The 13,391-nt window shown below is 44.2% G+C and overlaps 1 protein-coding gene across 1 annotated transcript in view; it reads right to left on the reverse strand.

Annotated features, from left to right (window-relative positions):
* Window positions 1-11,037: 11,037 nt before the first annotated feature.
* Window positions 11,038-13,391, reverse strand: part of OVCH1 (ovochymase 1) — a 31,422-nt gene continuing 29,068 nt past the window's right edge. The window contains 3 exon segments of the mRNA XM_074167449.1: window positions 11,038-11,090; window positions 11,093-11,184; window positions 11,782-11,920. Of these exon segments, the coding sequence (XP_074023550.1) occupies window positions 11,038-11,090; window positions 11,093-11,184; window positions 11,782-11,920 (284 nt within the window).

Raw genomic sequence — 13,391 nt, forward strand, 5'->3', positions numbered from 1 at the left:
TCAAAAGATCATGTGTGCAACTGTTGAATTATTAAACTATTGTACCTGAATGACATAGTGTAAGGGCAGGCTGTAGTGCTTCAGCCATTTTGGCAGCAGATAGTTGCCGAGTTCACTTGGCTACACAACAGCCATCAAGTTGCTTCATCACAAATTCTCTTATGTTTGTATTTCCATATTTAAGTGGGGGGCACTATACAGCACGGAGATGGAAAAGAGCCTGCTATCTTTGTTTTTAAAGGACAGATGCATATGTAGTGCACAACAGTGCTGAAACCAGAGGAGACAGATGGAGGTAGAGGTTTCCTGGCTTGTAATTCACTGATACATGCTGATAGGGCTAAGCATTAAAACCCTTCTTCACAAATACACTTCACTTCCAAGTCTAGCTTTTAGCTACCAGCACATAAGAAGCTTTAGATAAGTCAGACACCACCTTTCCCTCCTCCAAGAAACTATATTTAAATCCTTCCATTTCAAACAAAACCCCAAGCTTCTGGCAAATGGAATTGGGTCAGTATGGCCTTCCTAACATGAGAGACAAGGCTAAGAGCTTGGCATAGATAAATCGCTCTGAAACCTGAAGGTATACTTACAATGGATGAGCCATCACACCAAATTCCAGATTGCTTCCTTTTCAGCAAAGTAACACTGCAGCTGAAGCAGTCCCTTTCAGCTACCTGTGCTGCTGCAGCAGCTACTTCCCTCTGGTAAATCAGGTTATCTGAGATGAACAAGGGGTACCAATTTTATTTTGACAGATGAGTACCAGCTGTGTGAAGGACTTAATGCTATACATGCTCCCAAAACACTGAAGGATAGGCACCTTTCAGGAACTGAATTTATATCAGTGCTACAGCACCACAAGCTTTGCTGCAGTAAAAAGAGGATTTCTGAAACCAAGTGCTCGAGTTTGAACTTCCAAAGAGGAAGGGATTGCAGGAAGGTGACCTGAATGACAAACATTTACCCGCTATACATCACAACCTCTACATTGAGGAAAACTACACAACAACCTGAAAACCTCCTGTACATGGTAATCAAACATCTTGGTTTGTGACTGCTGAAATCCAGTGTCCACAGGCAGAAACCCTGGTGCAGACTCTGGATGGCACTTGTCACTGCCCCAGCTTGCAATACCAGCCAGCTTGTAATGCCCGTCAATCACACAGACCAGCGGCCACCCAGAGTCTCCCTGAAAGAAGGAAAAGAGGAAGGGGAGAGAAGGAGAAAGCAAGGAGCTGTCACCTGTCAATGGTGTCAGAAGCATTCACATCCAGGAAGCCAGGGGAAGGCATGGCTCTGGGTCCTGATTGTGTGCAGTGCAGCGTTCCCACCCCCTCGGTTACATACCATGCGAAAAGCTGTCCCCACAGCTCCCATGCAGACGTTGGCCTCTTCAGTATTTTGTCCCCAGTAGTTCACACAGGGCTGGTGGGAGAGGAGAGAGATCTCTGCTTGTTGGAGCCTGGCATCTCTGGGAAGCGCAGCAGCGTCAGGGATGCTGTAGAGATAGGAGTCACTCTGCATTAACTGCCCCGCAAGTCTCCCATGGCCATCCATGCACTTTTGCGGGCAGACTCCAGCCTGGGGATTACTTCCCTTTGCACGTAATGTTATCCAATGTTGCATAAAACAGTATTTCATATGCTTCAGGAGAAGGGGTCTCTCTCCAGATAGTTGTATGGAGGCACCTTGGCTTTTGCTGTCAGTGGAGCCTGGAGCGGGGCCCTCTAAAGCTGGGAGGTGTACAGCTGGCAGGGGGAACCAAGCAGCAGTAATAGGGTGGCAGTCACCAGTGGGAAGCATGCATGATATATTAAGCCCTATAGTCCCCATACCTCTCCTTTGTCTCTCACAGGGGTCACCAAAAGACCAGAAGGGTTGGGGCAAGCCCCTAAGAGAGAGAAAAGGCAGCGCACTACCAGGGAGAAAAGGCTCTTGCAGGGCACACGTGAGCACTCAGAAACCTTCTGGCAGCCTCCCCAAGTCAGTCATCACCCCATCAGCTTTCCCAGATTAACCTCCAGCCAGCTAGTAGTGTGCTTCCTTGCTGCTATCTGTACTAGAGTCTGGCCAGTCAGATGGGACACAGACCAGCTCTGTGCCAGCTGCATTCAGGCACACGTACCCCATGTCTCCTGGAATAGCCACGTTCATGGCTATTTTGAATGAGGAGGTGGAAGAGCTCTCTTCAACTTGAAAATGAGGGAGAGAAGTTTCTCTTCCCCAGCCACCTTGCTGTCCCAAGGAGACACTGTCACTAGGAGGTATCTGACCACACTGTCGAGCAGTGGGGGATGACACAGGCCAGAGGCCCCAGGCATTGAGACACCATGACAGTGACATTATTTCCCTTGGATTTGTTCCCCTTCACTTATCCTACACCTTGGTTTTGCTTTTCCCACAGTGGCAGCTTTCCGACAGAACAGGCTGCCTAGCTCCTATCTAAGAAACGTTTCCCATGCTGCAGGCAACACTTAGGGAGAGGGGGGGAGTCTCTCCTGGCACTGCCCCCAGTCTGAGCTGTCACTGCCCTTGACAGGTCATAGGTGCTCTGTCATACTGGAGTAACTCCTGCCTACTGCCAGCTCCCATCTCTCCCCATCCCGATGTTAAGCATCTTGCGGCAGTGCTTGCTTCCTCCTTGCTGCCTGGTGGGCAAGTTGTTGCCGCCGGACTGGCTGTGTTGGAAAGTAAATTCCCATCGACACCAGGTACAGCTTCCCTGCTCTTACTTCTGTCAGCCCCCTGCTTTTCTTGCCTCTGAGCTCACCGCTTCACTTCCCCCTCCTCCCAAATATCCCTTAACCAGACTGCAAAGCAGATGAGACAGAGTTTTAATAATGTATATGTTCCCTCACTGTACTCTCTGGATGCCTGAGAGTGCTGTTTTAATGAGTCAAATCAGGCTTTCTCCTAATACCACTGTGAGGCCACAGCACAGTCAAAAAGAACATCTTTTGAAGGCTGTTTCTAAGAAGATGAGAGAGGAGACCCTCCAAAGAGACATGGATCCAGGGGGTTGAGGGAAGACAATTTCCTCTGGCCAGCTTGCCCCAGGACCTCAGTCCTTGAGCGCAGAAGCCTCCCATCACCAGTGCAGGTAGTTAGGCAGTTCTTGAAAGGACTGTGGCATTTTCTTTGTGGATACTATTAACAAGACATGGCGAGATCCATATGCTTATATAGCTTCCTTATTCACATGCTTTGTTCTTGTGCACCGGCTCTATTTGGATCACATTTCCCCACTGCTTAGCGTTTGTCTTCAGTTCTTCCCCTTTCTTTCCCCCAAGTTGCACATAAAAAACTGGAAGGAGTAATTTCTCTCAGCTCTATCCAAGCTTTGCACCTCATTGTGTAAAATCTAAATTATACACTGCAGCAAAATATTTCTCTAACAAGAATATTCTGTGGTTTAGACAAAGCGTACCAGCAACTGAAAAGCTTTTTCTTTAAATTTCAGCCCCTGCTATCTCAGACATTACTTTGCCACCAGCACAGAGGTGCATATCATATTAGTGCTGTGCATACTGATATTTATGGAGAAAAAAATAAGAACAGCACCCTTGGGTCATGCATGCTTATTTTTGGCTCATTAACTTCAATGGTCATAGTATAGCTGTGGCAGGTTAGGAAGACAGGTAGAATAGGCAATCTTTGCTATTCTCAGGATCATGTCTAACCTATACTTTATACCTTAAAGTCACAGGGAATTCTGCTTGAAGGAGCCTGATTCAACAGCAGAATCAGCAGCAGAAGCATTCCTATACCTCATACAGTATTTTAGCCAGGTAATAGGAAACAAGCCTGTTCAAAGGCTCGCTGTTCATTTTCGTCTTAGCATCTCTTAGTGTGTAAGATACACAAATGACCTCCCACCTGCCTCCCCACACACCTACTAAACACTGTGCCCCACATCAGAGTCTTATTATAATCATTAATCCCAGCACAGTTGAATACGTTGGGCTCCAAGCAGTACCTGGCTCAATGTGTTTTCTGCAGCACTAGGAGTGCCAGGTCATTTCTGAAAGGAAACCCACCAAAGCCATAGCCTGTGAGCACGGCTTTCACAAGCATGAGATTGTCATCTTTCACATTTGACAAGTATTTTTTCCCCAGAACTGTTCTGTCTGAGCACTGGGCAAGGAAGAAGGAAAGCAAACACATTTTTCAGTCTAAAAAACCCATAGTTCAGACAACAGGAAGAGTCCAAAGTTCACTTGTAACATTTGCTGCCAAGCAACACTCATGCTTCAAGACTTATAATCTTACATGACAGGGACACTTTTGGGAATCCCAGCTGAGGAATCAGTGCTTTTTGTGCTGTGCTGACAGAACTTTGACTTGTACCTCTAAAGGTTTGCTGCTGTTATGATTAACAGAGTCCAGAGGCGAGTCAGTCGCTCACCTTTGCAGGAACCAGACACCAACACAGGTGGAGCTTACATTGAAGCTACAGATCTGGGCTGTACAACTCGTTTGATGAAACATTCGAGACCTACGCCACCATCATGGGTGTCTGCATACAACAGATGAAGGTTCAACAGAAGCATGTAGTACCTCAAGCTTATTGAGGCCAGTAAGTACATAAAGGGGGGCCAGAGACATAATACAGGCACCAGTAGTTTTTGAGGAGGGACAGAGGACAAACTCTCCCAGGACTGCATGCATACATTAATTACCAGGTACACATCAAAGCCCATACTCCATCTCAGCTGCCACCATTACTAGCAGCACAGAAAACTGAACAGGAAAGTTTAAGCTGCTGGAGGGCAGCTCTGGATGTATGTAGACATGTGGGAAACAGTAAGTCCATCTCTATTTGCCCGGACTGAGAAGATGGCTTAGAAATTGTCCTGTCCAGAAGGTAGCAAGCCCTCAATGCTTTGGGGTAAGAGGACATTGCCCACCTGAAGTTGCAGTGTGCCGCTGTCAGGACCCGTTTATCATCATATCAGGACCCAATTAGAAAGCCTCCACAAAAGCATTGACCCTCATACTGCAGGCTGGTTGACCAGCCACTTTCATCCATCCTGGGCTTCCTGTATGGGTCCGTCAGTGATTCAGTACTTATTGCAGGCTCCAGCACAGGGAATACATCCACCACTGGAAATTCACATTTCTCTGGAATTATTTCCTCACTGTTAGTGAGGATACTTTGGCTGGGTTTTTTTTTGTTTGTTTGTTTTATTTTTTGTTAAAAAAAATTGATCACAACCAGGTGAGCGAATATGCTCTAACACCAAACAAGCACCAGAATCGTTCTGGACAGCCATGTCCACCAAAGGTTCCACAATAGCCCACTGGTGGGATTGAAGCATCTGAACTGGAGAGAGTTAGGAATGCTTGCTCTAATTTTCCCTTCAAAAGACCAGAAGTTGTCCATACATACTATACCAAAAAAATAAAGTCCTCCACTAATACCAGTTGAGGAAGGACCTGAACCTTGATGTCCCAAATGCGTATGGGCTGGCAACGTATCCTGGGTAAGCAGCTCTCCACAGATTTTCAGGAAGTCACATTCTGCAGGTGAAAAGCATTTCCTGACCCCCTTTTTTTTAAGTCAAAACTGCATTTATGAAGTGTTTCCATTACAGTAACTCTCCATTTTCTAAAATTGGTTCAACTAAAGTGTTCCCAACTGTCTCCAGTAACAGCAAATTAAACAGTGCATAAATAACCTGTATCTCACCACCATCAGTTTTCACTGATTACGAGAGGTGTTAGCATGAGAAAGGAAAGAAGCAAAACTAGAAGTGAATAGTATTTACTTTCCTCAGAAACCAGTAATACAGAGGTTAAGTCTAGGGCAAAAAAAGGTTTAACAGAAAATAAGTCCACTAAAAGCTTGTCATTGGTAGAGCTGGTTTGGAGAAACCTACTGAGATTTTTAAGGGCTGAGATACAACACATCTCCTATTTCCCCTCTTTTGGTGGCACTCTGGATCACACCATGGGAACTAACCTTTTTATAACAGGCTCCCTCTATCCCCCTTCTGTGTGCCCCAGGAAAAGGCACAATCCTCTAGTAAGAGCAACCAAGCTCTGAAGCAAAAGTTAGCAGAGAAGGATTAAGCTGTTTGGCATTCTGCTTCCTGTTTATAGTGTCAGGTTCCAGACAGTGGTTACTAATTAATCAGAGGTCAGTTACGTGCTGAGACCAATGGTTCCTCCCAACAAGCATCTGTTTTTAAACAAACACAAGCCAACCCAAAAAATACTTTAAATAAACAGTCATTCCTCGGGGTCATTTCTGTATTTGGCTTGGTGACAGTGAGAACAGCAGAGATATGAGGACCACCACCTAGCGTGAAGTGCCTGGGGTGAGCACTGAATTAACTTGCTGCGGTTTTGGATGCATCAGAGCACAGAAGAGTACCTTGAAATGATCTCAGACAATAGCTTTCAGGGAAGCACATTCAGCAAATAAACATTACGAGTGTCCCTGCCTATAACCTTCAATACTATTTTAACAACAGGATTCCTTTGTGGCATAGGCAGGGAAAGACCCAGATTCTTTCTTACACTGGCTGCTGCCTTCCAGCTCACTGCCTTGGCTGCTGATACAACTCTTCAAGAAGGATTTTGAAGTCTCTGTACCCCTCAGATTCATCAGTTTTGAAATGCTAGGTCAGGAAGCTGCTGCTGGAGAACATGCTACAACACATTTTCTGGCCACATAAGTTTGCTGGTGAGGGGAAGAAGGAAATACTCAGTTGTAGTGATTGCCATTTCAGAGAGAGCCCCTACTCTTATTTCCACGGACAGACTTTTCAATACAAGCTTTTTGATACCCAGAGGTATTAGAGGATGCCAGGATTTCTTTGAGGTCCTTCAGGAGGTACATCTCTAGCGGTCTATGCAATATCATTCCCTACCCAGGCTGAAGAGGTGAAGCCCAGTGCAATGGCCAAATTGTTCTCATGCTCTGTGAAAGTGCATCTCTCATACTTTATTGAGATTACTTCAATAGCCAGTTCTCTAAATGTCTACGTACATGGGAGGAAAAAGAGAGGAGACAGTGGGAGAACAAGGAAGGCATGAAGCCATTTCAGTGAACATTTCTGTACCCAAAAATCCTGATGTCCATATGGCACAAGGCAGCTTTGGTACTCACAGCAGCATCTGCTCAAACTATTTCAGACACAAAGTGAGACAAGTACCAAGATACAAAGGGTTAAGGAAAAAAGGGTTTAAAAGAAGAATTGATGGAAGTATCCTCTCAGATACAGCCATGATGCTGAAAGTCAAGAGCTGCTGAGTCCAAGCCACTTCTACTGAAGAAGGCCTGGGTGACAAGAGCTGCTCTCAACAGCTCTCAGGAAACCTGCTGCCGCCTGGCCCTGCTGTGCAGGCACTAATCAGATAGTGTTGCCCTCCTCCATGCCTCACAACTGAAGGCAATTTGGTCACCTTATTCAATAAAAGGGGTCAGAAAAGGAAGATAGTAAATGAACATGTAGTTCAACCTACCCAGAAGCCTTGAAGAGATGTGGGCCATCATAAACACTCAAATGATACAAAATGCAATCCATTGCATCCTCAGTTACAAAATCGTTAAGTACAGCCTTCAGCTTATTTCCTGAAGTAGAATAAATTGTCCAAGTACAGTTCAGTATGTCAGGGTAAACGTCAGGGTAATTGAAAGATGTTATTTCAGTGGCTGCAACTGAATTAGATCAAAGCCCGAGCACTCTAAAAACAAAAAGAGAAAACATCATATCACAAAGAAAAAACTGTCTCTGCATTAATTTCCTTAAGTGAGCCCATGAATATTGGAGAAAGAGGAGATCTTAAGTGTTGGGTTTTAAGTTCTGTTGGTTTAAGTGAACACTTCCGTGGCTTTAAAGCACAAGTTCTACATGCCAATTACACAGAGAACTTGTTCAACTAGGAAAAGGGCTACAGACTTGGAAAATACTTGAACTCTGACAAATGATCTAGAAGGCAGACACTGAAAACCTACATACAGGATCATTTGGAGTAACCTTTCCTAATGGACCAAATTAAAACTTTAAAATTCATTAGCTGCTCCTAAAGTGTTTGCATAGATGTTTCTTTTGCCTTGCGTTTATAGTGGCCACAGAGCTGATCAAAATGCAGAATGCCACGTTGTAGGCATGTTAGTGTTTTAATTATGTGCTTTTGTAGTCAGCATTGTTTTCACGAGTTTCATAAATAAAACTGGCTACCATAACACCCCAGTTTACTGGGGTGAAGGGAGAGCAGGGCTGACAGCATACTTCCTGGGGTGATGAGAGAAAGGAGACCAAGCCTGTTGGAAACATGAAAGATGTGGAAGCTTGACGAGGCTTTTAAACTTCAACCTTGAGGGTCGTTGTGGCTGAAAGCTGGGAACATGCTTCAGGCAGGCTGCTTAACCTGGCTAAAGTTCAAGTCCTCATACGAAGTGCAGTGGCGGGTTCAAGGATCTTGGATCCAATGTATGAGAGATTGATGGAATTAGCTAAAGGTTGGGATTTTTTTGGTGGGGTTTTGATTGGTTTTTGTTTTTTTTCAATCAAGTAGCCATTCATTGTATACATAGCAGCTCTGGCAGCAGGAATTGAAAGTGAATACCACAAAATGGGGATGTGGTGATTGAAGAAAGGACTTTCAGTACTGACATAGGTAATGTTGCTGGTGACAGTCTCATACCCAAGTTTTCACACTTATCTGTGACAGAGGTTGACCCCCAAGCCACAAGTAGAGAATGTGCATAAAAGGAAGTGAGAACGGGGTTGTTTTTTTTGTTTTCTTTTCTTTTTTTTTTTTTAATAGGCTTTTTGCTCTTTGTGGAAAGTGAAAATCAGTTTTACCTTTGTCAGCAGCCTTGGTGTTTCCACATTTCAGACCCAAAAGGAAAGCACTGCCTTACCTGAAGCACACGAAAGCAGAGGAGGTTACAGGACTATTCTGAGGAGGGCAGCCTGAGCCAAGAGTTTTCAGCCAGGCTGCGGGTGAATGGAAAAGGCTCCTCCTGGTTTTCAGAGATAGGACTTGAAGTGCATCTTGGAAACGTGTGTGTGCACTGAAAAAGCGGACATATCTTTGTTGGTGGGGCTGTAAGTCTGATGAATTTTAATATGAGAAATGTAATTGCTGCGATTTACATCTGAAGCCCAGCACACTTGACTGATACGTGGAGAAGCAGATGTGCTCATTCACCCAGCAGTGAGGAGCACAGGTAAGACAGGAGAAAGGGGGATGGGGAAAGGAGATTAGGTGTGGCTCAAGTTGCTAGAAATGCAAAATGGTTTGCTTCCACGAAAACGGAAGAGTCAGACTGGACACATCGCTCCCGCTCCAAGTTTCTTTCATCTGAAGCATTAAAGTACTAATTTGCCTAATGGGGCCAGGGCAATGCTATTCACAGAGAAAACTGTCTGCCCACGTCACCAGCTGAACCCTGGCCTGGAAAGCAAGAAATCGAGGTAGGTTTCCTTTGGTCTGTAAGCTTGGAGCTCAATTAACAGTGTAGCTCCCTGGGCATATGGCAGAGGTGAGGTCTGGGGGGAGCAGTGGTAATAGCAGTACCCAAACCCAGTTTTGCCTACTAGGTGAAGAAGCAGGAGAGAGATTATCGATGTAATAACAGACAGATTGTGAGGACAGGGGACTCTGGTTTTCTAGAGCAGAATGGAAAGGGGCATATAGAGAGCAACAGCTAAGTCAGCTGTCTTCTTTTTACAGATTTATAGTGGAGAGCACAGGCGTTAGATCACTACTTATACATTTAATCATCATCACTCAAGACCACTAATAGATCTCTCATTCTTAATGGCCATTTCTTTTCTGAACAGATCTAATACTGTTTAATACATCACCCAACATCTTCAGAAAACACCTAAACAGCATGGAAGCTTTTTTGGTCTTACATAACACCCTTTTTTTTAAAAAAAAAAAACTATAACAGTAATACTTTAGGCTTTACTGCTCTATACCCACTCCAAAGTCTTAGCAGACTTACCGGATAATATATCCTGAACAGAGTAAGTCAGGAGAAAGCCTTTCGTGGCTGCCTCAGCCCTGGAAGTGAAGGTCACTGTCACCACTGAAACTCAAGATTTTTATGAGACAGAGGGAAACATCACCACAGAAATTGCCTGCAAAATAGACCAAGATGGGATGTGAGCCTTCCACTTTCCCCTTTTTCTCTTGAGGGCTGTAAGGCTAAACCTTGCAAAATGTAACGTTAGAAGAGATTTCCCTTTCTAAAAGCCTACTAATGATGGCACTCAGCTTTGAATTCACGCACTGGACTACAGACATGTCCAGAAGATAGCTTGCTATACTTGCAACCGAAATGGTAACTAAATGGGTAACCAAAATAGTTAGAGGTGCCCATTATAACCACTACAAATCACTACTGGCAAGTGCCCACTGCCTGAACTACTTTTGTCAGAAGAAATCCCTGCTCTGACAGGCAGCCCCCACCTGTGCAAGACACCATGCAACACCCACAAGACTGTAAGACATCCATATTCCCTAGGGGAGTAACAGACCTGGCACTGAAGAGCCTTGTATCCATGAGTGCCTGAACAGTTTAAATTTCCAGTCTATGCTTTCTCTTCCTGATACAGAAGATACTTGTACAGCTTTGTTTCCCCAGCAATATCCTACATAACCAAGACAATACCTCCTTAGTCAGGGTGGGTACGTATCTCCTCTGGCGTAGCAGGGCAGTAGGCTCCATCACTTTGACCTGCTGCCTTTGACACACAGCTTCAAACACACACACACACACACAGAGCAAATTGTCATGCTGCGAGTTCAAGCCTGGGAAAGAGCAACCCAGACAGACCCGCATTGTTCCAAAGCAAAACCATGCCATGATCAGGACCTTGCATCCAATACATTTGATTGCAACAGTATTTCTAGGGAGGGAAAGATATTGAGCTAGCTGAAGTAGCTCCAACTGTTATCAGAAATCCTTCCTGGAGCATGGAAGTGTGCCATGTAAAACTTCTTTGTCTGCAAAAGAAACTTGGTTCAGCTCCTCTGTTTCTCTCACCCCAGCCTTAAGGTGAACTCTCACTCACCTATTAACTCTTTGGTTAGTCCAAATCCTTCATACATCATCAGCGGCCGTGACAATTAGACAGATTTCTTTCAGTCCAGAAGTCCAGGACTTCAAGCCGAATAATGGATTTTAATGGGGCTACAATTCTCCAGTGGCAGCTGCAGCACAAAGTAAAGAACAAAGTCACAATGCTGGCATATTTTACAATTGGCTCTTATTTCCTAGGGATAGCTATCAAAATGTGAGCAAAGGCAAAAGGGATTGTAATGCCCATTAAAAAGAGAAAAGGAAAAAAAAAAAAATCAAAGATGGGATACTGGTCCGAATCTATTTCAGTCATATTATTCATTACTTCTGAAGTTTAACTTTCAAACAGTTCAGAAGTTTATGCTATTGCCATGTGAATGGAAAGTTATCTCTTACCCTAACTAAGCACGATAAGAGGAGGAAGAAAGGAAACAGATGAAAGTGCCAGAAGAATTTTAGTAACATAGTTTAGCACCGCTATTATTAAACTCTCAGTTATGCCACGTTCAGACCTCTGACATGATTTATGATGAGAGCTTGGCCCAAAGGTGTCAGATTTGTTTGCTGAAAAGAAGGTACAGATGCCCCCAGATTTCCTAGCTCTGAATAACTTGCCCAGTTTTCTAAAAATGAGCTGAAATACCTATGGATTCATAAAAACCCACACCACAGATATTTGCAGACTTTAGTGTGAGAGTTCCAAAAGCCAGAACAACTCAGGTGCTCACCTGGTGGCATTTGCGTATCTCATGGGGTATCCCAATGACTGGATCATCCCTTCCTGATGTGTAAACATGACATCCTTATGTTGTGACAACTCTGAAGGCACCTTCTTGGGAATTTTTGGGCTATTGACAGGTTTTTGTCCTAGGAAGAATAAGAATGTAGAGCATGAAGTTCAGCTTTCCTATTAAGTTTTTTATAGACTTTCACTAGGGACTAGGACACTTCCTATATGACGTATAACCCCAATTGAAAAGCATGTATCATGGGTGAGAGCCAATTCACAGAGCAAGAATCTTGAAATGCTCGTTCCAAAAGTTCATCTGGAAAAAGATGTGTTCAATTAGAGGACAAACCAATTGCGAAAGCTACTACATTCCTATTCTACCAGGCCAGACCTACAAAACTCAAACTCACTGTAGCCTTGACTCAAGCTTCAGCACTTTGCATAACAGTCACTTTTATACAGGCCAAAGCTTAGGAGAACTCCGCTTTTACACGTTTGGAGAACATCTGTATGGAAAGTCTCTGGAAAGCCCACAAAGGCATCTTGAAAACAAGTGCATTCTTGAAGCTTTGGTCAAACAGGTCGCTTCATCTTTAGACAGAAATGGTTGTACAGCTTGATGTACCTTGGACCCTGAGCATCAAATATTTGGCGCTGAAAGTAGCAGCAGGGCCAATGGAGTGGAACAGCACCTTCACCATGGGTTTGTGGCTCTGGAGGACCACATGAGGTTGCACAGTACGACACAGCACAGCCAGAAGCAAATCCAAGCACAACACTGCTGTAGAAACACCATTTGAGAACTGTAAGCAAAAGTCATAAAAGTTACTCTGTGGAAAGGCAGAAAAGTGGGGAATTATTCACATTTGAGAGATGTTCAATGTCAGTAATGTAGCTGCTATGCAGCCACCTCCTGATGAGGCAGCAGGCAGCATCTCCAGTCCCTGTTCTGCCACCAGTGCCCTACTGCTGACCAGCAAGGATTTGTTCAGTTCATTGCACTGTTTCAGCTGCCCAAAGTCTACCTACAAGGCCAGACATTTTGTTTGCTTTCTGTCCTGAAAAATTGCTAGATTACTTAAGTGTTCATTCTTGGACCTAAATTTTCAGAGGGATGGGACAGGGAATTTTTGCCATTACTCCATTTCCACTGATAGGAACTTTCAGTTGTCAAGCACACTAAATTGTTTTCAGGTTACTTTCCGGCTCTCAGAATTTTCCAGCCTCTTTCTCCTCCATCATAACCATCATCCAAAAGTTCTAGCTCATGCTGACATTAAAGCCCAAGTCTATGTTTTAGTTTCCTCACTAAGAGTAATTTGGTTTAGAGACAGGCATCCACTGACTTCTGTTTCTCACCAGGTCTAGAGAAGGAGGGGTTGGGGCGGAAGAAAACAGGCTGTTTCAATATGCTGGCATATAAATAGATATAGGAATCTAGTTTAATATACCCAACCTTGAAAAACTGCCAGCCATAACAAATGCTGTTACATAGCAGCAAGTCTGTGTACTGGAGGATGCTCCAGGGAGCTATCTATTAGACTCCTATTCAGGGAAAAGTTTGACTGATGGCCCCATTTCTGATAGTATTTTCCTCTGTCCTGCATA

This window comes from Numenius arquata, chromosome 2, assembly GCF_964106895.1.
Source record: "Numenius arquata chromosome 2, bNumArq3.hap1.1, whole genome shotgun sequence".
Classification (NCBI taxonomy): Eukaryota; Metazoa; Chordata; class Aves; order Charadriiformes; family Scolopacidae; genus Numenius; species Numenius arquata.